Source organism: Abramis brama (genome assembly GCF_963993115.1).
Source record: "Abramis brama genome assembly, chromosome: 5".
NCBI lineage: Eukaryota > Metazoa > Chordata > Actinopteri > Cypriniformes > Leuciscidae > Abramis > Abramis brama.
Genome location: NC_139967.1, coordinates 14,605,139 through 14,633,138, shown reverse-complemented (window position 1 = coordinate 14,633,138; position 28,000 = coordinate 14,605,139). Strand labels below are relative to the sequence as shown.

The 28,000-nt window shown below is 37.3% G+C and overlaps 3 protein-coding genes across 4 annotated transcripts; 2 read left to right on the top strand and 1 right to left on the bottom strand.

Moving 5' to 3' along the window:
• The first annotated feature begins 3 nt into the window (after positions 1 to 3).
• Positions 4 to 7,846, top strand: capga (capping protein (actin filament), gelsolin-like a). Its single transcript, XM_084115093.1, has 9 exons — positions 4 to 140; positions 3,697 to 3,890; positions 4,089 to 4,243; positions 4,772 to 4,933; positions 5,065 to 5,214; positions 6,836 to 6,922; positions 7,117 to 7,249; positions 7,331 to 7,422; positions 7,499 to 7,846. Exons 2-9 carry the CDS (start codon positions 3,698 to 3,700, stop codon positions 7,562 to 7,564), a joined length of 1,038 nt encoding a protein of 345 aa, XP_083971219.1. The 5' UTR covers positions 4 to 140; position 3,697; the 3' UTR covers positions 7,565 to 7,846.
• Positions 7,847 to 9,939: 2,093 nt separating this feature from the next.
• On the top strand, positions 9,940 to 14,956 carry LOC311082391 (E3 ubiquitin-protein ligase TRIM69). The gene is made up of 10 exons (XM_084113192.1): positions 9,940 to 9,984; positions 10,333 to 10,457; positions 10,668 to 10,748; positions 12,402 to 12,512; positions 12,965 to 13,096; positions 13,189 to 13,317; positions 13,749 to 13,800; positions 13,984 to 14,010; positions 14,100 to 14,126; positions 14,238 to 14,956. The coding sequence occupies exons 1-10, from the start codon at positions 9,960 to 9,962 to the stop codon at positions 14,786 to 14,788; spliced, it is 1,260 nt and encodes a 419-aa protein (XP_083969318.1). The 5' UTR covers positions 9,940 to 9,959; the 3' UTR covers positions 14,789 to 14,956.
• A 685-nt stretch (positions 14,957 to 15,641) lies between these two features.
• Positions 15,642 to 26,982, bottom strand: tp53 (tumor protein p53). 2 transcript variants are annotated; one of them, XM_084113193.1, is made up of 11 exons: positions 26,797 to 26,982; positions 26,043 to 26,120; positions 25,744 to 25,786; positions 25,471 to 25,644; positions 22,918 to 23,101; positions 22,699 to 22,811; positions 22,423 to 22,532; positions 21,395 to 21,534; positions 21,209 to 21,306; positions 16,896 to 16,999; positions 15,642 to 16,764 (listed from the first exon to the last, which is right to left on the bottom strand). In XM_084113193.1, the coding sequence occupies exons 2-11, from the start codon at positions 26,096 to 26,098 to the stop codon at positions 16,668 to 16,670; spliced, it is 1,119 nt and encodes a 372-aa protein (XP_083969319.1). In that variant the 5' UTR covers positions 26,099 to 26,120; positions 26,797 to 26,982; the 3' UTR covers positions 15,642 to 16,667. The 2 variants fall into 2 exon arrangements, with proteins under 2 accessions (XP_083969319.1, XP_083969320.1); XM_084113194.1 differs by having other exon boundaries at positions 26,821 to 26,979.
• Positions 26,983 to 28,000: the final 1,018 nt, after the last annotated feature.

The window sequence follows — 28,000 nt, the reverse complement described above, 5'->3', positions numbered from 1 at the left end:
TAACACGCTTTTGTCTTCCAATAACTGTGCCTGGCCACAAAGCCAGTCAACTGTATATGCAGTAGAGGCAATTGTTCAGGCAGCTGTTACATTTAAGAGCTATCAGGAGCTGGACTGACTGACTTCAAGACTATTACAAGGTAGGAATTTTTATATCTTTAAATGAGAATAAAAAACTGTCATTATTATGACACACTCTTTACAGAGAGTCTGAGAATATGACAATGTTAAAAGTCAAATGAATTATTCTAATTCTGTAAATTCACATTTAAATCTCAATTCAATGAGCCATTTTGCAGAATCTGATTTCACCAAGCACATGTTCCTGAATCAGCATCTTTATTCCAATCAACCAATCAGATGTGAGGGACAAGTTTACAGTTTGTGTCAAGTTTAGGGTTACAACCAGGGTTAGGTACTTCTACATCAGTGTTTTTCACCTATCATTTCAATCTGATTTTAGGGAAAAGTAATGGGTAGGGATAGGTTTAGGGGTAGGGATATGGTTGGGACTAAATTTTGTTGGGACTAAAATATGTTGGTCCAAGAAACGCGTCTGACGGCAAAATCAGGACCTGCTCCTGTTTGCTACCTTGATTTAAATTCAGGAATTTAACTGAAATTTAAAAAAGCATTTTCAATTTAGTTCTCAGAAGTGCACAACCCAGCTAAATTGGAAAAAATGGCACTAGTGAAGTTGAAAGAACAGTTATTTTGGAGTTCTGTTATACTATTTATACTAGATTTGAAGAGAAAGGGAAGTGAAAGAAGGAGGTGTCAGCAAACATCATGCGTGCAATCGCTCCCTACCTGCTTCATTACACAAGCTCAAGTTTAAACTCATAATCATTCAAGAAGAAACATAGATTGTCATCTCATCCTCAAGATGGTTTATGTAGAGATGGTAAATGTTCAGATCATGTGAGAACAGTCAAAGGACGACATCTCACTCTCATGTGGTTTATTTCTGTTTGTGATCTCACATCTGACTGCTTAATGCCATTAAAGGGGACCTATTATGCTTCTTTTTTACAAGAAAAAAGACAAGTCTTGTAGACAAGTCTACAAGTCTTGAAGAAGATGTAGTCTTGTAGTCAAGAAGTCTCAGGTGTCCCCAGAATGTGCAGTTTCAGCTCAAAATGCCCCACAGATTATTTATTATACCATGTTGTAAATGGCCATTTTTCAGTTGAAGCAAAAACATGCTATATCATGCATGTATCTTTAAATTCAAATGAGCTGCTCCCCACCCCCTATTCAGAATAGCCTGTGCCTTTACAGCTCCTGCTTCGGATACTCTGCCAAAAACTAACAAAACATCTGTTTGGTTTTGATCATTATTTCTATCGCGATTGAAGTTCATCATCATCATCATGAAAGTTATTATCATGCATGCGTTCTAAAGCCATATTAGTTTAAACTTCTATGGTTTTCCAATGCTATCTCACGACCAATTCGTAAAAAAATTCTAAACCCCAGTGATGGGTAGGTTTAGGGGCGAGGTCAGAGGTAGGTCATTCGTACGTATTCATATAAATTAGGCAACTTGTAAAATATGTACAATTTTGCAAAAATCTTACAAATTCATACAAGTGAGGTTGTATGAATTGATATGAATTAGCCACCTCGTAAAATACGTACAAACTGCTGTGAGATCAGGTTGGGTTTTCTGAGAGCACACATCTGAAGCATGCGCACAGAAAACTGGTTGTCAGACGACGCGTCGCGTAAGTATTAAACCAAGTTCTCATTCACGTCTTATGTCTGTGAACGTAACAGCGGGTAAAGAAATTGCATGTGTATATTAGATCTGTGTATTAAAGTGAAAGCAATGTCATTTACAGTACAGTATGCTACAAAAGTATTGTAAAATCAGTCACATAACCTATTTTAAATAACTTACCTAAACAGCAAATAATTCCAGCAGTAAAGCTTTAGCTTCTTGGTTGATGCTGTCATCCAGGAGTATCGCTTATAATTGCCGGGGTTGAAATGCTTTACAAAACTTTACAAGGCTTTCTGCACAAAATTAAGCTCTGGTGTAGGTCTTCCTTTGCCGATTAACTCTTGAATCTTGAAAACAGCATGGATAATTAATTAGCAACAATGTCCTCCTCATTAATGCTGCTGATAACAAGCCCCAACAATTAAGAGGGACGATATGATTCGTCAATTTTCCTGTCATTTAAAATTCGTCTCTCACGGACTTGCTAAGGCTTGACCCTCTGTAATTTCACAGCTGGACCACCAATCATAGAACTGAAAGCGTTAGGCGGAAAAATCCTAATATGGAGAAAACGGACATCTACACAACACAACACAACACAACACAACACAACACAACACAACTCACACTGAATAGGCAGATTTGAAGGGTTTATTTCCTCAATTTTTTTTAGATGTTTATTGTCAAATTATAAATTCCTAAAATAACATTAAAAACTGATGATTTTTTATTAAAAAAGTTTTTAAACTATTATTTAAAAGTTTGTAAATATAATTTTTTTTACAATAGTTTAGGCCCCCTCTGAGGGCCTAGAGGGCCCGGTTCCATTCTGATACCATACCTATGTATATGCTGTTAATGAATCAAACAACAAAAGAAAAACAGTTAATGCCCTTGATTGAATAACTTTAGTAGCTTTAATAATAATACATTTCTTACTTGAATGCTGCTGCTAAATGCTCTGGTGAGGAGATAAACATGTTGTACTTTGTACACCTCACTTAAGGGGAGGAGCTAAGATATTAGGGCAGACTCCGTGCCAGTCATGGGTGGGGCCTGTTCCAATGTGACATCACATTGGAGCACATTCCTAAACGGCTCATTTTGAGACACTGTTTCAGATTTATGGGGAAAATAACATTCGGAGTGGATGGATTTTTACTACAATAGGGTGGTTGTGTTTGCACACTGTAGAAACATAATTAACAATATAAAAAACAATATATAAGTTAATTTTTCATAATAGGTTCCCTTTAAGTAATCACGGTAAATGCATTGACTGTGGGAGAACCTGCTCTGTTGATCTGTCTATCTGTCTTTGGTGAGGGTGGCTGGGTGTATGTAAGCAGTGTGTCTTGTATGGCTGCGCAACAGTTGGCCTTATGAATTATTTGTGTGGGACAATTGCATCTCATTTTACAGCTCTATTATATTTGATCTCTCTGCTCTCACCTCCCACCAGCCTTCCCATTGTGCATCTCTAATGGAGCATGCAATCCCATGCTCTGCTTCCATATCTGACCCCTGACCTTAAAGGTTCCCCGCCTCTACTGTCTGGATCAGACCAACTCCATCATACCTGTCTGCTGCTCTTTCTCTCCCAGCATTTCCAAATTTCCATTTTCTGTTTCTTTTATTATCATTTCCCCCTTCCCTAAACCATTTTCTTGCTTTCTAATATCTCTAATTCCATTCATCCTGTATTTAAATATCTCATTAATCCTGTTCTCTGCTTCAGTTGCATTGCTTCTACAATATCCATTATTCACTAATATCTGATATTTTCTTCTTTCCCATTGCTCTTTCTTCTCATACGTTCTCTTCTTTCTCTCTCTCATCCACTTCTCCTCGCTTCATTCCCCCTTTTCTTATCTTACCCCCTCCTCTCTTCACTTGTTGCCTTTCTCATAAGGCAGCTTCCGACCTCCACATACACACAAACTCTTCACTCTTTCTCTCCCCCTCATCAGGATGCTTAATCTGCGGGCAGCACAGAGCCAGTTTACCCATGAAGTGAGAGAGCCAGGGCTGTGGGTCTGGAGGGTGGAGAAGATGAAGGCTGTGCTCCTTGATCCATCGCAGAGAGGAATCTTCTACAACGGAGACGCGTACATTGTGCTCAGCAACCGTGGAAAGGATGGAAGCGACCTGCACATGTGGATGGGTGTGTAGTGTCTGTTTATTTGTATCATTTTAAATGTAGAATGAATGAAAATGCATCTGATGCAGTTTATATAAAGCATTGTTTTAACGTAGGTGCAGGCTGAGAACTGTAAAATGTTTTTTTTTGTAAACTAGGAAGGGGAAAAAATGTTTGCATGAGTAGGTTCCTGTAGTTTTAGCATTCCCTCCTCTGATCAAGGTGAGAAGTCGTCCCGGGATGAACAGGGTGCTTGTGCCATGCTTGCCACTCAACTGGACAGCTTCTTGGGAGGAGAGCCAGTACAACATCGACAGGTGCAAGGCTATGAGTCACCTGAGTTCATGGGACTCTTCCCGAAAGGAGTCAGCTACAAGGTGAGAGAAAAGGGACAACAGGACAAAAACAACAAATCTGTAAGAAAAAAATGTATTCAGCAATTATGTATTAAATGGATCAAAAGTGTTACAGAGATTTATGTTACAAATAATGTATTTTTAAATAAATGCCGTTGACATTTTTATTCCCTTAAGAACCCTTAAAGAAATCATGGTTTCAAAAAAGATTAAGCAGCACAACTGTTTTTAACATTGATAACAATAAGAAATGTTTTTGATCCCCAAATCTGCCTATTAGATTGATTTCTGAAAACTGGAGTAAAAAACTGGAGTAAATTTTAATAAATTTAAAAATATTTTCAAAGAGAAAACAGTTATTTTAACTAGTAATAATATTTCACAATATTACAGTTTTTGCTGTGTTTTTGATCAAATAAATGCAGCAGTAAGCATAAGAGACTTCTATCAAAAAAATCTTAAGAAACCCAAACTTTTGACCAGTACTGTATGTCCAAAGATTGCGCCACTATGAAAGTATGGACTCACTGGTTTCTCTTTCTGTCTCAGGAGGGTGGGGTGGAGTCTGGGTTCAAGAGTGCCAAGTCCAGGATTGGCCCTGTTACACATCTGTACCAAGTCAAAGGAAAGAAAAACATCCGCGCAAGAGAGGTGGAGCTTAGCTGGGGGAGCTTCAACAAGGGCGACTGTTTCATACTGGACTTGGGAGAGGTGTGTATGTATAAGTTTATGCGTAGGCCAAAAAAATGTGGTGCCATTATTTATTATTTTAGTTGGCTAATCATGGCCAATCATTTAGTTATCATTATCACATATCACAATTATCATGTGTTTATGCTCAGACTATAGTCGCATGGAGCGGTTCCAAAGCCAACATGTTTGAGCGACAGAAGGTGCGTGAGATAGCAATGCTGATCAGAGACACAGAGAGGAATGGCAAAGCTCACATCGTTGATGTGACAGAGGGAGAGGAAACACTGGAGATGGTTCAGGTGACAAACCTCCATTCCATTGAAGATGCTCTTTGAATCATTCTCAAATCATGTTGGACAACATGATCGTCAGGTTCAGGCTCATGCAGCTCAAGTACTGCTGTCATTAAAGGGATAGTTCACCCAAAAATGAAAATTATCCCATCATTTACTTACCCTCAAGCTATCCTAGGTGTATATGAGTATCTTCTTTCAGACGAACACAATCAGAGTTATATTAAGCTTTATAATGGCATTGAATGGCGGTCCTGAATTTAAAGTCCAAAAAAGTGCATCCATCCATCCATCATAAAAGTAATCCATACGACTCCAGGGGGTTAATAAAGGCCTTCTGAAGCAAAGCGATGTGGTTTTGTAAGAAAAATACCCATATTTAAAACTTAAAACAGACAGACAGACAGCCGTACGCATCGATTTATGGCAAAAGAGTAACTCCTGACCCGACACATGACGTATTGACAAACATGGAAGTGCAGAGGATAGAGTAAAAAACCGATGCACGAATTAGAAGTCTAAAATGAGAATTTGTAAATGGAAAATATCGAAGGATTTCAATACAAGAGAAGAGCTTGAGTTTGTTGCCCAGCCCTATTTGTTTGAACTGCGAGAGGCACCTAAACGTACGCTACTCCTACATCCTACGTCATACATTGCGTCAGGGGTTTCTCATTTGGCGTAAGTCAGCTTGCGCAGGCCATCTGCCGGAAGCTATAGTTATTTGAGTCTATAAAGTTTTAAATATGGATGTTTTTCTTACAAAAATCCATCACTTTGCTTCAGAAGGCCTTTATTAAAGCAGGGCTATGCAGTTTCGGGAATTTCTTCGCTGTAGTCTCGCTTTTTGCTCGCAGGTTTCATAGAGCTCCCCCCACAGCTTCGGAATAGATATTTGACAACACTGTCGAAAAACTCGTTGGCGACTCTCAGATACCAGAGGCTAGTAGATCAACGACATCAAAGCAGATGGTACATTCTTTAAAATGTCTTCTTCATTCGGGTTTGAACAGTGTGAGGGAGCGCAATAATGACAGAATTTTAGTCGATTTTTTTTGCCGTAAAGCAATTAGTTACATCGCGAGACCTGATATCACGCAATACTTCCTGACGCTGAGGCCAGCGGCCCGCCGGCCCAAAGTTGCAAGGGTGGTTTTTCGGCTCACAGGCGCTTGGGGGGTGCGAGACGACCACCATTCAACCCGAAAAAAGTCATATAACTATTCCAATGACTCTGAAGCTGTTCGGTTAAGGTAAAAAAGTTACTTAGTTCACCTTTAACCACCTGGAGTCGTATAGATTACTTTTATGATGGATGGATGTGCTTTTTTGGAAGAGCAATGATATTTTTTAATATAACTTCGTGTTCGTGTTTATCTTTATCCGTGTCATATACACCTAGTCATGGGATAATTTTCATTTTTGGGTGAACTATCCCGGTAAGGCAAAACAAAGAACCAAAGACTAAGAAATTCTAAAATTAATTTGAATTTAATTTAAAATCCACCTTTTAAAAAAGTGTGAACATTACTAAATGATATATATAAATTATGCAATGCAATGCAAACATTCATAAATGGATTAGAAATATTAGAACTATTAACACCATCTCAAATTTATTTGAAAGGCACTTGGTCCAATCCCAGCTCTGAAAGACAGCTCAACAGAGGAAGATGCTGAAGCAGATATCTCTAATTCTGCTTGCCTTTACAAAGTCAGTTCTCTCTCTCCTTTACAGTGTAATGTGCAGGCATCAAAATGACCTTTTAGTTTCAGTCAAACTGTTCGTCTATTAATAAATTGGTCAATTAAAGTTGCACTTTCCTGGTTGATGTTTGAAGGCTAAGAATGTTCTAGGGATAATAATAATTCACATTGGAGATAAATGTCTGAATGATTCTCTCTGAGGTGTCTAACGCAACAGGCCAAATGACCTTGACAAAACTGTGTGACAAGGGACCTTTCGCTCAAGAGCTGCTGGAGAAAGATGACTGCTTCATATTGGACAATGGCTCTAATGGGAAGATTTACGTTTGGAAAGGTGATTGCGTGTATTTGTTCATCTGCGTGTGTAGTAAAATCACACCTTTTATAATCATTGCCTTACTTTATTGACGCACAGGGAACGGAGCCAATTTAGATGAGAAGAGAGTTGCCATGAAGGTGGCAGATGAGTTTATTACAGAAATGAACTATCCCAGGATGAGAACGCAGGTTTGTTTCATTTTCATTTTGTGCACAAAAACTATGACCTCTTCTTTCAGTCATCCACATTTCTTTATGTCCTTAGGTGGAAATTCTCCCTCAGGGTCGTGAATCTGTCCTCTTCAAACAGTTCTTCCAGAGCTGGAGTTAAACACACCAACATATAGGATGTATGTAGAAACGGATGCTCATTTTGTATAATCACACAGCATACTAGCCATCAGTGGTGTAGCCTGCCTGTTAAAACCCTTTGCCGTTAGCCAAAAGATTGCTTGTTTGATCCCAGGTTTTGTGAAGGTTGGGACAGTTGTAATTTTTATTCAGGAACTGCCTATGTAAGAAATATAAAATAAAAAAAATGTAAATTGTTGATTAGCTTTCTGTCACATGCAGATCATTTGCTTTAATATAAAACATCTGTATACAACCCAAATGTTTGTGATTTTATGGAGTCCAAATATGCAATAACATGATGTCTGTTATTTTTGTTGTACATATTGAGCGTCAAATTGGCCCAATATCAAATACATGCCCAAACAGACACCACATACAGTACCGATGCTTATGTAACCATGTGATACTACATGGTCTTTCGGTGTGATCATCCTTTATCTTGGAGATACGCTCCATTATAAAGTATGAGCTTACGTTAATATAAGGTTTGAACCTCCGCAACCAATCAAAATCAGTATGAAGGACAAATGGCTGAGCTCTCGCCCATGAAGGTGCAGAAAATAAACACTGAACAAATAACGACTTGAGCAATAACACTTTCACAATCAAAAGCTAAATGAAGCCCCATTGACATTCTTAATGAATTGATAAACAGATTTAAAAACAGGTCTAAAGCGCATTACTCTTAAAGAATCAATGAACACATTAAACTAGCTTAACTGTTATGCATGCTCTTAATGTCTTACAAAGCATTTTAATCTTACAGGCAAATGCTTCAAATGATTTTGGTAATATATCTACTTTAGGACTGGCTGATCAGAGTAACAAACATTTTACTTCTTAAAATCTGCAGTAAGAAAATAAAAGACATATTTTGAGTCATTTGGGAACTTACTACCTGTGGTTTCATTTCATGTGAACAACATTTAGTTATCTTGAAATGACAACCATTGGGGTGTGGTGAGAAAAATGAGTAAGACATATTTCATTATGTCTGTTGTCTGTCTGTTGTTTATTATGAAACTGCATATTAATCATATGAGTATGAGTTTTCTCCATTATTTCAAATGAAACTGCAAATTGCAACTGCTTACATGATGTGAACAAATTCACATGATTCATTTCTGGACTTGGTTTAAATGGAACGTCACAGAAAGTTGAAATCTTCTGACAGTGATGCAGAGTTTATTCATTTCAGTTTTAGTTTTAAAGTATGAAAACTTGCTTCTCAGTCAGCTTGTTAAATTTTAAACCTTTATTAGTTATTTAGACTTTGAATTGATTAGACCTGACCATATAGCAACTAAAGCATATTATTCAGCCTAAAGGAACTGATTACACAAGCTCATAATGGCAATGCCCTTATCACTGCTCCTCCTTTATAAGTTTACACCAGTTGATAGAGATATCATGTGTCTATGACTAGGGTGGATTGAGGAGTCAAAGGTTGTTGTCTAGTTATACAGATGACATGATAGCGAATCTGGGTCCTTATGCTCTGGTTCTGCCGGTGTGCACCACAAATCTCTGAGCTGGCCTGTTCCCGCAATAGAGAAGGTGAGGGATGTAAACTTCCTTCCTTTAATTTAAACATAATATTTAATATAAGAGAGAGAGGCCTCTCTTTTTTTAAAAGATTTTTCTATTCATTTATCTGGTTAATTCAATTCAATAGTCAGGAAGTAAAACCTGTCTGTGCTTTCACCTATATTTGGGATATATTTGTGTTAATTTTTATGTACTTCCTAATCATTTAGTAGTAACTGGTATTTTAATTAATAGCAATAGTAATGTTTAATTTATTTTGATATATTTAATTAATTTAAATAATAGTATTTATGATATAATATGATTAAATTACATAATAAATTATACATCTGTGACCCTGGATCACAAAACCAGTCACAAGTCGCACGGGTATATTTGTGCGAAAAGCCAACAATACATTGTATGGGTCAAAGTTATCGATTTTTATTTTATGCCAAAGATCATGAGGATAATAAGTAAAGATCATGTTCCATGAAGATATTTTGTTAATTTCTTACCATAAATATATAAAACATTTATTTTTGTGAGTGAATGCAGCACAATCGCGAACATAAATGGACAACTTTAAAGGCGATTTTCTCAATGTTTCGATTTTTTTGCACCCTCAGATACATCATACATCAAGGGCAAGCTTATTTATTCAGCTTTCAGATGATGTATAAATCTCAGTTTCAGAAAATTGACCCATGTGACTGGTCCAGGGTCACATATTAAATACCGGTATATCATAATTATTAAGTACTTGGGTTGATTCAGATGTTTGATGAGCTTTGTGTTCTGTATAAGGTACTCAAGAGTCTCAAGAGACTTTTTAATCAGCCAACATGAAGAGTATCCTGAAGGGCAAACGTAAGTTTAAAGTTAAACATTATGATTTCAACGATAATATTATCCCCTGGTTTCACAGACAAGCCTTAAGCCTAGTCCCAGACTAAAATGCATTATTGCGCTGTTTTAACTGAAAGCAACATATCTTAAAATATGTCAGTGCCATTGTTTTGTCTCAAGATGCACACCATTTTTGATTTTATTTCTAAGGCACGCACATAAAAGCTACTTAAATGTCCTAATTTAACTAAGGCCTAATACTGGTTTAATCTAAACCCTGTCTGTGAACCCAGGCCTATAACACTTATGATTTTATAGTGTGTATGAATGTTTAAAAACTAGAAAATGTATGTTTTGTTGTGTGTATAGGATTTGAGGCACCTGAAGCTGGTTTGAGTAACTCTATCGGAGCTGTGCGCTGGGCTCTTCCTGATGAAAGTCTTCAGGCTCACAGCTCCGTTCCTAGCCAGAGCAGTCAGAGCCACAGACAAAAGGTAAGAAAGAAAGAAAGAAAGAAAGAAAGGAAGAAAGAAAGAAAGAAAGAAAGAAAGAAAAGACGATAGATAGATAGATAGATAGATAGATAGATAGATAGATAGATAGATAGATAGATAGATAGATAGAGATAGATATTTTGTGTATTGTTTTGAAGTTTAATGTTTTTGCCTAATATACACCTAACCAATCTTTCTGTTGCTATACAGGACTTGAAAGATATCCGCAGCCTGCAGGAATGTGTGAAGTTTATCACTCAGTGGAAACAGCAGGTGGAACATGTCTGCAAGGTAATGTGTAAAGCTTATGGATTTTAAAAACTATCATCACCATGTGATTCCACAAAGCTGCCTGTAATTACATGTTATTGTGAAACTTCTTTAAACTTCCTATGAAATGCAAGATGAAAAAGTGTGTAATGTAATGACAAACAAAACAGCTTAAATTATTCTGTTTATACATTAACTCAAACAGTCCCGCCATCTAGCTTTAAATGAATTGCACCCTGGTCACATGACCACAAACAATAAAATTACATCATGTCAAATTACTGTAAATTCGAGCTGACAACATGTGATGTGATGTTCTCAGAAAATTCACTTTTTACAGTTGAAATTACAGTAATTATACGACATGGTGTGAAAGCACCTTTACTTCCTTGAAGTGACCATCACATGTACCCTTCGTTAATATAATTGTGGAAGGACCCTTTGTTAAGGGATTTAGGTGTCCACTTTAATGTGGACCTCCCCTACAATTGGTGTTCGCTGCCCAAAGTGCCCTTCAAAGGCACAACAACGTTGTTTGGTAGTTGCCCATAGACGTGAGCAAGTGTGATATTGCTTTTATACACCGGTTCAAAAAAGAATAAGAACTTGGGTAACTTACATTTTTAAACACAATTGCCAGTTCCTTTGTCTCTTTTTCAATAAAACTAAAAAATAACGGCTGCGAGTCTATGTGCAACACACAGCATTGTATCCGTGTTTTTGAACGAATCGGTTAGGTAAATGATTCAGTGACTCACTTCATAAAGATATGGCTGCATCTGAAATCACATACTTCCCTATTATATAGTAGGTGAAAAACAGTAGGCTATGTGACAAAAGAAGTATGACCGAATTAATATCACTCATAAAAGAGTAGGCAAAATGTACCCAGATGACCTACATTTTCTGGCGAGATTCTGAAGTGTGCATGACTTTACTGTCCCATGAGGCAATGAGAGCATTTGTGAATGGCAGTGAAGCGATGCAACTGATGCTAGGTCACATTATAATGACAGCATGGCGAATGTAATACATCCAGATTACATTCATACTACACTCATTCATACTATATAGAACTTACTTTTTTAGTGGCTGTGAAGATTCACGTGGTTTTGTTCCTGAATAATTCAGTGTTTTTGAACGAATCGGTTGCATAAACAATTCAATTATTCACTCATTAAGAGAGTTACATCGCCACATACTGCGAAATAGTGAAGAAAAGGTCACTGAAAAACAGGTTTGGAACAACAGGAGGGACGAAATGATAGAATTTTCATTTTTGGGTGAACTGTCTCTTTAATGTTATAAAGGTCGCTTGGCAACATCTTAAAGTAAGTTTATCACCCGTTGACAAAGCTAAGTCCATAGAAGCTTCATATTCATGTATCATAAAGCTACTGATAAGACTAAATTAACTCCATGTCACTACCTTTCATGATGGTTGTATTGAACTGATGGTGAAATTCACCATGGAATGGTGAGGTAGGGTTTCTGTGTTATGAAATTGGATTCCCATCACATCACCCTTTGGGGGTCTGGAGAGTGGGAAAAAGGAATGTGGGATATCCTGAATGGTATCCAGGGGTTAGCAGACTGTAATGGGTGTGTTTGACTACACTTACAGTATGTCTAAAATATCACAATAAATACTGACTGTGTGTGTGTTTTTTTTAGCCTGGTGCCAATGCAGATGAAGACCCACGTATGCATGCAGAGCCAGGTAGTCTGGAGCAATGCCGCAAGCTCATCCTGGAGTGGGCACAGGAGTTCAAGAAAGTTGACAATGTGAGTTTATGACTAAAAGAGACATATGTATAAACAAATGACATAGGTTACCGCCTAACTGATATCAGTTGTCTAATATCTGATGTCTAACAAGTTCACAAACATGAGATGTTCACTGAAAAAAAAAAATGTAATATAGAGAAAATGTATAAAAGTGCATGGAGTTGATCAAAATGTTAATTTTAATTAAAATGTTAATAAAAAAAAATTTTTTACATATGCATTATAGTTCTTTCAAATATGTATGTACAGTATACATACAGTACTTCTAATATACCTATAAAACAAATACGCAAAAAAGCAGAATGCAGAAATCTCATCAAGCACCCCTAGTGTTCGAACTACGAGTTACTCATGGCGGTCACCAAACTTCTGGAAAAAGAATAACATTTTTAATTGTTTTTATTAAGGTCATTGCTTAGATTGAGTTTATTATTTTCTCCTACCTGTAGTTGTTTAGTGAGAGCACTTGGCGACAAGAACGAGATGCGATCTGGGAGCAGAAAGAGAACAAGGCTGATTCTGCCAAGCACATAGAGCAGAAGATCATGGAATGGGCTAAAGAGCTACAGACTGTGTCAGAGGTGAGTTCAGCGTGTTTGACCCCAAGAGACATGTGATAATGTAAAAATGTATGTACGGTATTTGTGTACATGTATATTATACCTGTGTGCAGCACTGTGGTGTGATGAGGCACGAATTAGCCCAGTTTCTGAAGCAGCTGGAACTGAAGAAGAAGAAAATCTTGACTCTATTGCCTTTTCTGGAATTCATAACTTGGTCTCTACTGAAGCAGGACAGCCAGGTACAAGTTTAGATAAGAGACCAATAAACTAAACTTTTTTTTACAAACATCTAGCAAGAGTCCATAGTTTGCAACCATATACTGAATCAACAGACAATTTAAACAGTATCAGGAGATCATTTTATCACTGCTTATGTAAACAGTTTAGCACAGTTTACAGATCATCACCATGCCCAAAGAAGCTTTGCGGTATTTATTCTGTAAAAATGTATTTGTGCTTTGGTTATTTGTGTTTTCGAACATCCTAGACCTTTATGGCAGTTTGCTGTCTCCTTTCCAAGAAAAAGATTCCGTTCTAGAGAGATTCAGTTTCAGAGATTTCAGGTTCAGTTACAGAGATTCATATATATTTGTATAACACACACACACACACACACAAAATAATATAAGCAGTATATTTAGATGTATTATATTTATAATGTATTTTTTAGGGTGTTGTTCCTCAGCTATGGCTCCTAAGCAAACATCGTACCTGGAAAACAGGTAATTTTTTTTTTTTTTTTTTATTTACTTAGACCTGTCATTAGATTGAAATACAGATTTGCCAATTTACATTAAATTCCTTTTAGGACAAAAGTTTAAAAGGAATTTAATTTAGTGATTAAATTATATTGACTACTCATACTTGTATATACAGTACAATTCAGTGTTTAATTGTTTTGACAGAGACACCAAAGTACATTCCAAACTCAGGTACAGATTTATGTATTTATTATGCATTATCATGTCATCATTACTTTAATCATCACTGTGGTAATAATGTTTATCACTGTTTTCCATAGTGTGGAGTTGGATCTGCAGTGCTTCAGGTATCCCTGATTCAGACCTTCATGATTTTGCCAATGAAAACTAGTTTGGGCTTAAGAAAGCTTTTAAATTTATATTTGCACCTGTTCCACTTTATCATATCCTCTGTTTAGTGGACATCACACTGGACCCCATGACTAACCACCCATGGTTACAGCTCTCAGATGACAAAAAGAGGGTACAGGAAGCTCTGAGTGAAACCGAAGTGTCATTCAGTAACCAGCGCTTTGACAGCTGGCCGTGCGTTCTGGGCTGGGAAGGGCTCACTTCCGGTCGGTACTATTGGGAAGTTGATATTGCCAACAAAGGCTACTGGCGTATCGGAGTGACCACTTCCTCCTCCAAAAGGAAAGGCCGAAGTCCCATGAACCCTTCTGAGGGCTTCTGGACAATATGGAGAAGCACACGGCAGTTTTATGCATGCACCAAGCCGGAGACTGAGCTACCTCTTACACTTGTGCCCAGAAAGCTGGGAGTCTACCTGGATTATGAGGAAGGGCACCTGTCTTTCTACAATGCAGAGACACACTCACATATCTTCACATTTACTGCAAATTTCAGAGAAAAGTTGTACCCGCTTTTCGCACCACTGGATGGACGTACGCTTATCACACTGTCCTCCACAGTCAATTCAGAAACGTCCTCTTTCGACGTCTCTCTATAGATCTACAGTCCTTGTAATGTGACAAATGTCCTCATAGTGCTAGTGAGGGCAGCAGGTGGGACTTGCATACGAATACAGCTGCCAGTCATCGGGATCCAAGCAGATGATCACATCAGATCTGAAGGATGAGATCCTGTGGATACTGTGAAGTTGTTTTGGTTGTAAATTTCAACTTTAGCACAGTTGCAAAGTTCAGAGGATTTTCTTAACGGAAAATTATGAAATTATGATTGTTCTGCTGTCTATTTTTTTTTCTTTTTTCTGCTGTCTATATGTACATAGTTTTGTGAAGTTTGAACGCTGTGCTCAGAAGTCAGTTAGTCCTTATGAAGCACACTGGACAATCATTTGATGAATCAAAATTCCTTGTCATTTTTATTAGGTTTGCCTCTGAATGATATTTGCCATTTCATCCGAAATCAAAAATAGTAGTACAATAAAAAATGTTTTATTATTTTTTTTATAATTTGATTCTAGCTCACAATTCTTAGATTATAAACAATAATGTACATTTGCTTAATATAGCACCACTTGGTAGTGTACAGAGTGTACACTTGGGTAGTGGGTAGGATTTGGAACCAATCTATTAAATTTGGGGGTTTTGTGAATCCAATACGATTCGCTGCTTGGAATGCCAACAATGATTACTTTTGAGACTCATGAAAATAGAATTCAAAGCACACAATATGATTGTCTACAAGCTCCAAATTGGCAGTCCTAACCCCTAGTACAATGTTATGTAATTGTGTTGCATGTTTTATTATGAATCTTAAATGCACGCAATTTCTTGTAACTTATTTAAAACTGCATAAACGTAAATGCTCTACCAAAAAAGAAATCAAGACACAATACATTTGTTAAAAAGCGTTTATTTAAAAAAAAGTCCCCAGATACAAATAAATGCATGTGTATATGTATAAAGGCAACTATACGTGTACAATAACATAAAAAATAAAAAAAACAGCATAAAAATCTATAGCAAATTAGAACAGTATAAAGTTTTATCAAGATTACCAGGAGGGACTCAAACATGCCCTGAGTATTTGCTCATATTTAGGCATTCAACCCATAACCAACGGTTATTTCATGGTAAATCTGACTGGCCAGTTATGAGTTTTTATCTCTGCCATATTACTTAAAACAACAAATAACAGAGTAAATCAAGAAGTAGTTCAAACCATAACAGATCAATTTAAAGGTTTGTTAGACCCACGTTCTACTCTTTGAGCGAGAGAAATCAAAGATGGTGTATTCTTTCATATATTAAGATGAAAAAAAAATTACTTAATAAAAAGGATTCCAAATACAAAATACAGTGTTGCTTTTTTGTTATTTTTATTAGAGATTTTGGCTTGTAACCAGTGCTGCTCGTTTAATCTATTATTCATAATCTTTTCTTTAAAAAACTGGTTACAAAATACAACAGGTTACAAAATACTGGTATAACTAAATTTGGCCATCTAGTAATTCAGAGACAAACTCCTTTACAACCTAACCAGAGTGCAGAAACTGTGAGTTAAGAGGCAAGTGACCTGCACTGACCCACAACAGGAAAGAAAATCCTACGCACAGTTAAGCCTCATTGCTTGACATTCATTTATCAGGTCTGCAAAATGATGGGCCAGTATTGCTTCTCTAGTGCTGATAGAGCACAGCACACCCTACAGTACCCAGCTGATACTAGCCTTACTCATACAGAACTTTTCTGAATCAGCTGACTTACACATGTTCCCGTGGAGTAAACAAGATGAAATATTACATACAGGACTGAGGGATCACATGGGTCTGCAATTCAACAAATACTCCATTTATGACAAGCATAACAAAGGCAGAAAAAAACAAAACTCTCTCTTTCTTTTTCTTTCAGCATCCCGCCATCTTAATCAGAATCGCTCTTTTCATCCTTTACCATCAGTTTTTTCCCTCTTTTGGGCTCAGGTGTTTGGCCATCTTTTTCTTTCTTGGTTTTGGACAAGCTGAATTCAAAATACAAATAATGTCATAGATGTATAAGTGTCGAATGAACTCTATGTTGACAGTCATTGTGTAAATGCTGTAAAAGTTGATTACAACACAGAAAAAGATGCAGTTGTGAAATAACACTTACATTTTCTGTCGGTACTTGTCTATGTCACCTGGAGGCACAACGTCGCTAAGCTCCAAACCATCATTTATCTTTTTCAGCATTTCGAATCTCTCCTTACCCCTCACCTGTGTGAAGAGGTCATGCATAAAAAAATAAACCACAACGGTTTTGTCTTATCCAACAATATTTGTAATACACAATGCCAAGTTTTAATTTTTATATATATATATATATTTTTTTTTTTCCAGTCGTAAATTTAAAACCTCTTAAAATGATAATTAAGAATTGTGCTATACCATTTAAGATATTTAAACCTTTATGACCTTAAAGGGACACTTCACCCATTTGCATTAAGCTTTGTATTGTTAGAAACCCAGTCATATATTATAATAAACGTGGATTTTTCATTCATTTTTCCCTGAGATGGGAGAAATAAGGATTTAAGTGTTTTACTTCCTGCTTATTATGACGTAAAAATCATCATTTTGCGTCATAATAAGCAGGAAGTCACATTTCATTGAAAAGTGTAGAGACTACAAACACTGGCTCCTCATTATTCCAGGGGGAGGGACCCGCTCACGCTACAGGCCTATTACAGATCAGTGGGTGGGACTTCACTTTCTGAAACTGAAAGCAATATCCTCCATCTTGTTTGGAAGCTAAGCTAACAGGCGCTGTGGAGACAGATGTGAAGATATGACAATAGCGGAGGAGAGTGCTCAATATGATATAGAGGAAGAGGATTTCGGAAGTCTGATGCTTGAATCAGGTGTTTGTGGCTACCTTTACAAGTCGCATAGCGAAGAGCAGCCGAGGCAGAAGACCTGCCTGTCGCGGACGAGAAGCCCAGACTGGCTCGAGCTGGGGGCGGACTGGTGGCGCCGGTGATCTCACACCTCTCGTTTCAATCTAACTGAATTCATTCCGATTGGTGAATCAGACTGTAGTGTTTACATGAACGCTAAACAAGTGATCGGTTGATGTGCGCTTTACCCTTGCTAAGAAAATTTCCGCTCCTCCGTGAGAGATGCGAGACCCGGCGCGTCTCAGTAATGACGCCACCGGCCTCGCGCCGTTCTCCCGCGGCCGTCAGCCTCGTCCTGCTCGCCACAGTAAACATGATGAATGGCGACTGTAGAACGCAAAAGCCGAATCCCGGACATTTTGGGTCTCTAAATCCCTGGCAAACTCATCACTTACTGAGGCTAGCCTTGTTGTTTTCAACTGTGCTCTCTAACCGGTAGGCGTGGCCTCCTAAGGCAGCGAAGCAAGTGCATTCTGGGAGTTGTTGTCTTTCATCCACACAAGCCAAAAATACATTTTCTGGCTTTTCTCAGTCTAGAAAGCTCCAAATTCAAAAATTTCTCCACATTTCTTCTACTTAAATGACCTATTTTAAATACACATTCATCTTCCCAGAGGTGAAGTATCCCTTTAAATTTGATAAAACTGAATTTAAAGGCACAGTATGTATCAAGTTTCACCGCTAGAGATCGCTTATTCAAAACAATAACAAAGGCGTAGCTTGATGACGGAGAGAAATGATCGTGGAATCATGAGAGTTGTTGTCTTGACTTCCACAGCCGATGGAAAGTAATCTGACAGGACTCAGGCAGAAATCGTGTTCATAAATGAGCTAATGTATTGAAGTTTTATTAACATCACTGTATTGAGCAGGGCAGGACTGAGAGTCTGGGACATTTTACGTTTTTATTATGCTTGTATGCCACAGTCGGCTGCTGCCGCTCCTTTTGTTTTGTTTTGTTTATTTTATGATTAAAATTAAGTAACGTTCACCTCCTTCCCAGAACTTGAACTTTGTTAGTGTTACGTATGATCACTTAAAATCACATTATTATATTTCATTCGAATGAAACAGCCACAAGTGCTGAATTGCTACTCATACAGGTCACTTTATTTGACGAATTAAAATTGTGGGGTAACACAGCACTGTTTTACTTCATCAAAACAATCATACTAAAAATACATTTGAGTGTTGAAAGTTATGTTAATGTTACTCTGCTATGTTAGCCACTTGACAAAATAGTGTTGTCTGATTTCCTTTTTGGTTACAAACATGTTACTTGAAGAGCTATACTGCCCTACAAAGGCAAAAGACCATAACTCGCTAGAGTGTGGAACTGAGAAAAATTACTTTTTTTTCTAAAAAGATTTTTAGTTGTCCTGCCAAATTAATTATACAGGGTTCCCACACCTTGGTTAACTTCAAATTCAAGGACCTTTCAAGAACTTTCCAGGTCCAATATCCTCAAATTCAAGGACTTAATGTGGGGACACATTTCAAGTGAGAGCAAGGTTACATCGTGTTAGCTTGTAAGATACATTGTTACAGTTTTTTTTTTTTGTCTCAAACACAACTATGCAAAAAAACTTTTTTTGGCCATATGACAGAGATCAGATATTCTATTTGTCGTATTTCTGATTTGCATAAAACTGAAGAATATTTGGTACATCCTATACTGTATTCTAAAATGATCTGATATTAACTTTTGCATGAAACGTTGAAGTACCATCGTTGGAGTTTGGTGCGAAAGCACTTAACGGGAAACACTTAACGTAACGCGAAAATGCGCGTAACTAACGTAAATCAAGCAAGCTAGTATGCATAGGCCACGAAGTGTTGGCGAAATAACACATTAGTGGACTTGAGGGAATAATATGGAATTTTTTCCAGAAAACTTTTTGCACAAAATAAATTCAAGCACTTTCAAGGACCTGTATCTATGTATGTTTATTTTCAAAAACTTTCCAGGGCCTTGAATTTTTTTTTTTTGATTCACAAACAAAAGGATTTCAAGGACCCGTGGGAACCCTGATTATAGGTAGGACACTGGAAATCTGGCAATTAGATGTTTTAGTAATGAAAATTATCTAAAAAAAAAAAAAAAAAAAAAAAAAAAAAAACTTGACTTTTGACCACTATTTTAAAATTACTGTACTCTGCCTTTGTCATGCCAAGGCAAAAGGCAGTAACTTCCACATTATCAATATTTGGTTGCAGATCACCATTAACAAAATCATTATAGTAACACCTTTATAAAATCTAGTGATCATGGCATTTATTTTGTATGATTTACAATTACTTATAGTCATCTACTTATTGCTATCCTGTGCTTTGGTTGCATTCTGGCATTATTAATACATTAGACACGACAAAATACCTCCATAGTGGTAAAGAGTATCTTCAATTGGTACACAGTGGCGTAAGAACCCGATATGGCATAAGACTTGCTAAGCGCGGGTACTGGTTTATAGCGGTGGTGGACCTGAAAGACGCATACACTTTCACATTCAGATAGCCCCTCATCACAGGCGCATCCTGAGATTCACGTTCGAAGGTGTCAAGCTCCTCGTATGTTCACGAAAAGTATGAACGCAGTGCTTTCCCTTTTGAGACTCAGTGGGGAGCGCGTTCTGGACTACCTGGACGACTAATGCATTTATAGCACAACCTTCTGTGTTCTGCGACTTTTCAGTATGCAGGGGTTTCTGTCTGCCATATTATTGAGCTTGTGCACTTCGCTCGTCCCGCGGATTTATTCCGGACGCTGTGATTGTCTGTATAACCCGCTTGGACAACAGCAGCTGGTCTGATGTTGTATGCCCCAATACACTTGTTGCTTCATTATTATCACTCCCTGTGACATATCATTCCCGCGTCGCTCGACCGTGTTTAGAGCGGTGCTGAAGGCGCCGGCGCAGTTTTGGCACTCTGCCAAGTAGATGCATAGTGTTTCAACCAGGTCCGGTACCCGAACTGGGTGAGGCGGGGCGTTAGTTCTTTGTTGTATTCACCTGCTACGGCATGAGTAACATTTTCGACCAAAAACGAAGTTACGGGCTTTTGCCTTTGCACGGCAGTATTTAACAATGATACGTTTTCTCTCGATAAAGGTATCCAAGCTGCTCACCTGTCTAATAAAACATAATATATTAAAGCGTCTTTGGTGTCTCCATGGTTTCTATGGAAGTAAAACCGGAAATTGAGGGTAATGTGGATATAACGTCATTGATAGGCGACGCAATGATACGGGTCGTTACACTGGTTAAAATAAATGTTTTCTCTGGATTGAAACATAGTTAAAGACATGTGGGATAATGCAAGTACAAAAGTCAACAAAATATATAACATTGTTCTAGTGTTTTAGGATATTTCAATCCAAAATCGTACATATTGTGCCTTTTAAGACTTTTTAAGGACCCACAGCAACCCTGAATGAACCCCTCAATAAAGCCCACAATAATCTTCATGAATATGGAGAAGAATGAATCACAGAAGAATGATAAAAAGAAAACAGAAAGTGTGTTATCACCTGCAGAGTATAGATTTCTTCATCACTGCTGGCGCTCAGCTTGGCCTTTTTGTTGGCCTCCAGTCGAGATGTAGAAGAGGAGGATTCTTTCATCAAACCTGCCAGATCAGATTTACATTACTATAACATTCATTCAGTGTAGGTGCAATCTAACTGAATTTAATTCATATACACACGCAAACGTACTTCGTTTGGTGGTAGAGGGGGTCTTGCTCACGGTTTTGGTCTCCTGGTCTTTCCTGAAGTTGCTCTCTTCAGTTTTCCTGTCTCTGCCTGGGCAAGCACAGACGCGCACCTCGAAGGATCTGCGACCCAGCATCTGACCGCTGAAGGACAAAAGTAAAACAGATTTGATGATCCTTTGTGTTAGGGGTGGGCGATATTGCAAAAATATCATATCACGATTTTTTCCAGGAAAATCACGAAAGCCTTGGGTAACAAAATGTAAAATATATAATAAAATATAAAATAAAAAAGAATGGCAGACATTTTGGGCAAAGTGGCGAAGATAAAAATCTTTGTCATTATTTTCTTTGTAATTAAAAAATAAGAACAATGATACACATTACATATACACAACATAATATACAAATGAACAGTGCTTTATTTGTTCAGCTACAGTAAGTGTATTTAAAAGGAGCAATCAAGAAAGAAATTAAATGAACAAAAAATAAAACACTACATAAACCTCACTGTATAAATTATACATTGATTCTTATTAAAGCTACTGTTTAAGTTCTCAACTAAAAGCAGTGAGTGATTTTCTCCTTGTGTTTTGTTGTTTTATTAACATTAAAGGGATAGTTCCACCAAAAATGAAAACTGTCATCATTTACTCTCTCAAGTTTTAAACCAAAACAAGTTATTTTCAACAGAAGAAAGAAAAGTTTATTTTGAAGAATTTGCTATCCAAACAGTTGCTGGTTCCCAGTGACTTCCATAGTATATTTTTTCCTACTATGGAAGTCAATGGGGACCAGCAACTGTTTGGATAGCCACATTCTTCAAAGTATCTTCTTTTGTGTTCAGCACAAGAAAGAAATTAAAACAACATTAGAGTGAGTAAATAATGATAGAATTTTCATTTTTGGGTGAACTATCCCTTAAGCGGCAGCATGTTTACTATTAGGTTTATGACATTTTAATCATCCACTATCAACAAATCGTGATATTCGACAGAGTACTAACAGAGGAATAAAACATGCACTTCTTACTCCTGAGTCTCCAGAGTGATGATTGTGAGGATGGGCCGGCGGTTCATGCCACCCATGCAGCTACTATTGCACATGTAATTATACAGAATTGTGATGAATTCTGCTCCCAGCTGCAAAAAACAAACAAAAAAACATGACGTTACAAAATAAACTCACAGGTGTGTTGCGGCCAAACAATACATGTTGAATGAAAATTGTCACTGTACTACTTAACCTCATTGTTCATTGTAAATCTTGCCATCTAATGCCATTACTGATTCAAATATTGAGACTGACCTGAGGAGCTTCATAGGGCACCACTACACTGTGCCTGGAGGTGATGTCATCTTCCTTGTAAATAGCACGCAAGTTTCCTTCAACTCGGATCAGGTGAGCAGAAGGAGCCAATCCTGAACAGAGAGTACACAGATCTGTTAATGGCTTTTAGTAGATCAGGTGAGAGAGCTTAAAGTTGGTGTTTTCTTGTACAACAGCGTGAGAAAGATAGCGTTATACCATCAGTATCATGTGTTCTCTCGTGGTGGGGGCAACGCCGGACCACCTCAGCCACATGCTCAGACTTTTTATAAATGGCTGTGGCTCTGAGCACCGAGCCTTGGGGAGGGGCAACATCCACCACCATCTGAACTGGACACGTTTTCGCCAACTGGCAAAAGAGCTTGTTCAGGTCTGGGGAGTACTGCAATCAGAGAAAAAGAAGAGATCATTATGAGATTCATATAAATGAAAGTTACACATTGGAAAAATATTAGTACATAGTAGTAATTAGTATAAGTAATCACACAAGTTAATAGAACATTCATAAGATTTGTTACAATTCATGAGAATGTTTATTGAAATTAGGAATGGGTTAAGATGGCTGACTAGCTGTCCAACTATCGACTACTAGTTGATTAGTTTGGCCGACTACTTTATCTAGATCTTTTTTCTTAGCAGTGGTGCATTAAAGTGGATGTTTCAAAGAGAGGATTTAATGGGCTAACAATAATTATCAGCACAGTAAAACCTGGGATACTGCATTTCTAAATTTGTCCCTTTAATCCACCACCACTACAGTTGTGGCTAATTCACAGCCTTTAACAATAAACTGACAGGCAGATTTTGAGAATATGTATTTGCTAATTGCAAATCAACACATTTAATATGCATTTGTGTTATGCCAGAAAAACTAAGTAAAAAAGAAAGATAAGCAAGCATCAACAACATTCTCAAATGTCACAACAAAAGCTCACAGACCTTAAGAAAAATAAAAAATACATCCAGACACAAATTAAATTGATAAATTTTAGATAAAAAATACAGAATTTATCACATTCCCAGTTGAGTTTTTTTGGAATTTTATTTTCCTCTTACCCGTCCGATCATATGCTGTCTTGTAGTTTCTCACAGGATCTGAAACACACCAGTTTGACTATCTTTTCCTATAACAATAGGAATATATTCTACTCTCTATCCTAAAACTGCACTATAGGACACACTTCTCCCTCCAATTGTTAGGCTGGAAAATTTTAGATGCCAAACGTCCCTGCTCTGAGTCTTGTAGACTGCAGTTTCTGCTTTGGTAGAACCACACAGTCCCCTCCCCCACTGCTCTATGAGGACAAGTTCAGACATGTTCAATCTCTACAGATACCCACTTACTAAAAAAACATTGCTGCTTATAGTATATATTTAAAAAAAAGAAAAGGAATCAAGGCACAAAGACAAAAAACATGAAATTAACAAGAAGATTTCACTCATATAGGACTAAATAAAATATAACTACTGTCAGATTCAATAATGTTAAGATGACTAAACAAATAGACTACATAAGCTAGACATATGACTCATTATTAACATAAATGGAAGTGTACACGGAGGAGAAGGTGTAAGAGCTTCTTTGACTGACGGCGAACGCGGTCATCTTATCTTTTTTCAAGCAGCCATCTTAGAGCAACACCTCTTTCTACAAACTGGATGGTCACAAGAGTGTGTATTAAACTGTTTTTTTTTAAATGCACAGATAAATGACCCAAGCTCTAGCTTGTTTCCTAGTCTGGCTTTCTAAAAAACCAGACTTTGCAATGGATTGGATGAATTGCTTATGTTTCTGTATTTTAAGTTGCTTTGGATAAAAGTATCTGCAAAATGCATAAATGTAAATCAACCGCACAGTCATTTATATATATAAATAAATAATAATAATAATATTATATATATATATCATTTTTTTGTAACTATATGCAATTTTAATTTACATACTAGCCATTATCCATTCATCAAATCGTATGGTCGCACTACATACAAGCATATAGGCTAAATAGTCTGGCTAAAAAGTAAGGACTTGAAAGGGGGGGTACCAGTGGGGCGGCACTTTTTTTTTTTTTTTTTTTAACCCCAGCGCTACCGGAGAAGTTTTTGTTGCTCCACATGAGAACATGCCCATTCATGTCTTCAGACAATGGCGTAAGAAATTGCCAAATTCAATTTCTTATTTGCCCACTCCAGATGTTAGATCTACAAGCTGAATGACTACAACAGCTATCTCTGAACTAACGTGGCGAATACACAAAAGAGGGGAGATCGGGAATGTTTTACTCGGGACAGGAATGAAGGCGATGAAGAATGAATGAAGTCTCGTGGTATCTTGGCAACATTCCGATTCAGTGGTCACCAGAAAGAACAATTTGAGTCTCTACCTCAGGTACATGTGCATCCATGTTCACACTTTAGATAAAACCTATTGCATACTAAAGTTAGCTTACTATTGTCACTAAAAATTGTAGTGTAATTTATTATAACTATATATATATATATATTATCACTAACATTTGTCACTAAACCCTACTTTATTTCAGATTAATCTAAAGCCAAACAGAATATGAACAACTAATGGCAATTGGAAACTAACAGATTGATTTTTCATTTATTTAGGATGCTAGTGTATAGTGCATGCATAATGTGAGATTAGAGGAATTATATGGGTGAAAGTACACTAAAATGTCACATTTTATGTAAGTTTAGTACAGTATGTGTGGATGTATGTGCGCGCATGTATTTTTAACTTACCGTGCAGGTAACAGACTTGGCTGTGCCTGATTGCGGGAACTGCAGTTTAAACCCATGGTCACCAGGATAATCGGTGGCAACTGGGACAGTGGAGGTCGGTGGGGAGGTGGACGGCTGAGGCAGTTCAGTCAGCAAGTTAAACAAATTTGGGTCGAACGAACTCGGAAGGTTGAACTACGTTGAAACACATAAGACAAAAGAGTTCAGCATTAAAAATTTGTTGTGAATATTAGAGTGTATGAGCGTTTATAAGTGCCATTAAAAGAAAATAACCTCATCATTGATGTCCCAACAAGGGCCACCTTCTGGAGCTGAACTGAGACACAAATTGGGAGAGAGAGAGAGAGAGAGAGAGAGAGTTAGATTATCATTAAACTAATAAAGCACACACACAACAGAGTACTGATTACTGATGACCAAGACAAGTTTAATGGATGCAAGCAAAAATAAACAAACACCAAAATTCCTTTAATGACCCACAAATTATGACATAAGATTGCCTGCTCCCATATAAAAGTGATGAAATGACCAGCACCAAGTCTCAGGAGTGTGATCCTTCCTTGCAAACTTACATGAGGTTCCGCTCCCAGAGGTCAGCAAACTCTTGACTCTCAGGATTTTCTGCCATGTCCTGTTTCAGATTCGCAAAACTACAAACAAAATAGAAAACTTTCAGTCCTCTGAACACTTGAGGGGAAATATTACGATAATATAACACTCGCTCTCAATTTAAAATTATTTTTCTCTGCGAAGAGCATTAACGTCTTAATTAAACATCCAAAATCACGTTTGTAAATATCATCGCGAGGAGTTTGATCGAATGACAACTTGGAAGAAACGTTAATAGTAGCGATCGCCATGTCGCGAAGATACCGCTTAGCTAAGTAACGTTAGCTAATTTGTTTCACAGGCTAATCGCACATTTGTAGATCTCGTTAAAGTACAGCAAACAGTTTGTCTAGACATAAAATACACTTTTCTTTAAAACAACAACAACAACATTAATTTATAACAGTGAAGAGCGATTTTCCCATTTTTATCAGCTAACGTTAACCCACTCCACGGTTAGCACTGACGTTTCAATAACGTTTAAAGCGCAGTCGGGCCTGTGAGTTTCCGCTTATGTTAATTCATTAGTTGAATTCTAAAATTTTAAAGCGATTTTTATCACATCGACGTCAGCTCGTCAAAATAACAATTTCTGAACACATTCAATGATTTTGCACTGAAATCCCTACTTTAAAGCGGGAAAACATTTTCAAATCAAATAAACATAAATATATGTTCTTACGTTCCTACGAATCAGCACAAGTGTCTCTCTATTACCTTGCGACAATTTACTTTGCTGACCTCTTCTCTCAAAACGGTTATCTCGTTGCTCTCGCTGCGATGATGTTTCGAGTGACTCACCCCGACGGCCAAAACAACACAACACAACAAAAAAGTGAGTTTCTTGCAAACCCGAAGCAAAATCCACGCGTGGAGTTTGGGGATTCCCCGACAGGAGGAGTCTGCCTACGTCAGCGTCACCTGACTGACTACAGGACTCAGAGAAACGAATTAAACGAGAGAGAAAAATACAGCAGAAAATAAACGAGTTTAATAGACAACTCGACATTACTTATCCATTTTTTCTTTAAAATAAAAAAAATATCTGACATGTTTGCGAAAATCGATCCTGTTATTTCAAAAGGCGTGGAATCTGCTAAATGAGGAAGTTGTTAGAAAAATCTTGTCCTTTTTTTTCTGCGTTGGGTCGCGGGATCGCGCTTGACAGTACACCTATTTAATTTTATTTTTAAACTGTTTTACATATTATGTTGGACATCTATTTGACATTGTATTACGCAAAACTCACCTATCAATTTCTAGACAAAGAAATAAGTTGTTAAAAGATTGATAATACAGAGGGATCCGAGACACATGGGTCATTCATTTTATTAGGTTTGAAAACTCGCGAATCTCCAGGACATGGCATGGCAGAAAAACATCTGAATCCATCTGACTGAGGTACTAATGAAAGTGGTTTTTTTGTTGTTGCATACATATATAATGTTGTGTATGCCTGCAGAAATTTCACCAAATAACGAGCTTCAGAGGCCTACCAAAATAACTTCACCCACATCACAGCCACAACATTTCTGTGATTGCTACCCGTGAGTTATACAAATCATGAAACTTAAGACCTGTCAGTTGAGTCCCCACATCACTAACATAATGGAAAAAAAGGTCTTTCATGATTGAATCATCACTCAGAATGAAAGTGGTGTTATGATAAGTAACGTTTCAGAAATATTATTATTTATTGTCATATGTCACAAACACACACACACACACACACACACACACACACACACACACACACACATATATATATACGTTATACAATATGTTTGCATTTATGAGGAACAAATTATTGTACATATATTACAAAGTAAATGGAGCTTAGAGGCAGTTATTGGTCTACAACAGAAACTGATCAGCCAGTGGTGCTTCAAAATAGAAGTCAACATTAACACCAGCCTCTCAT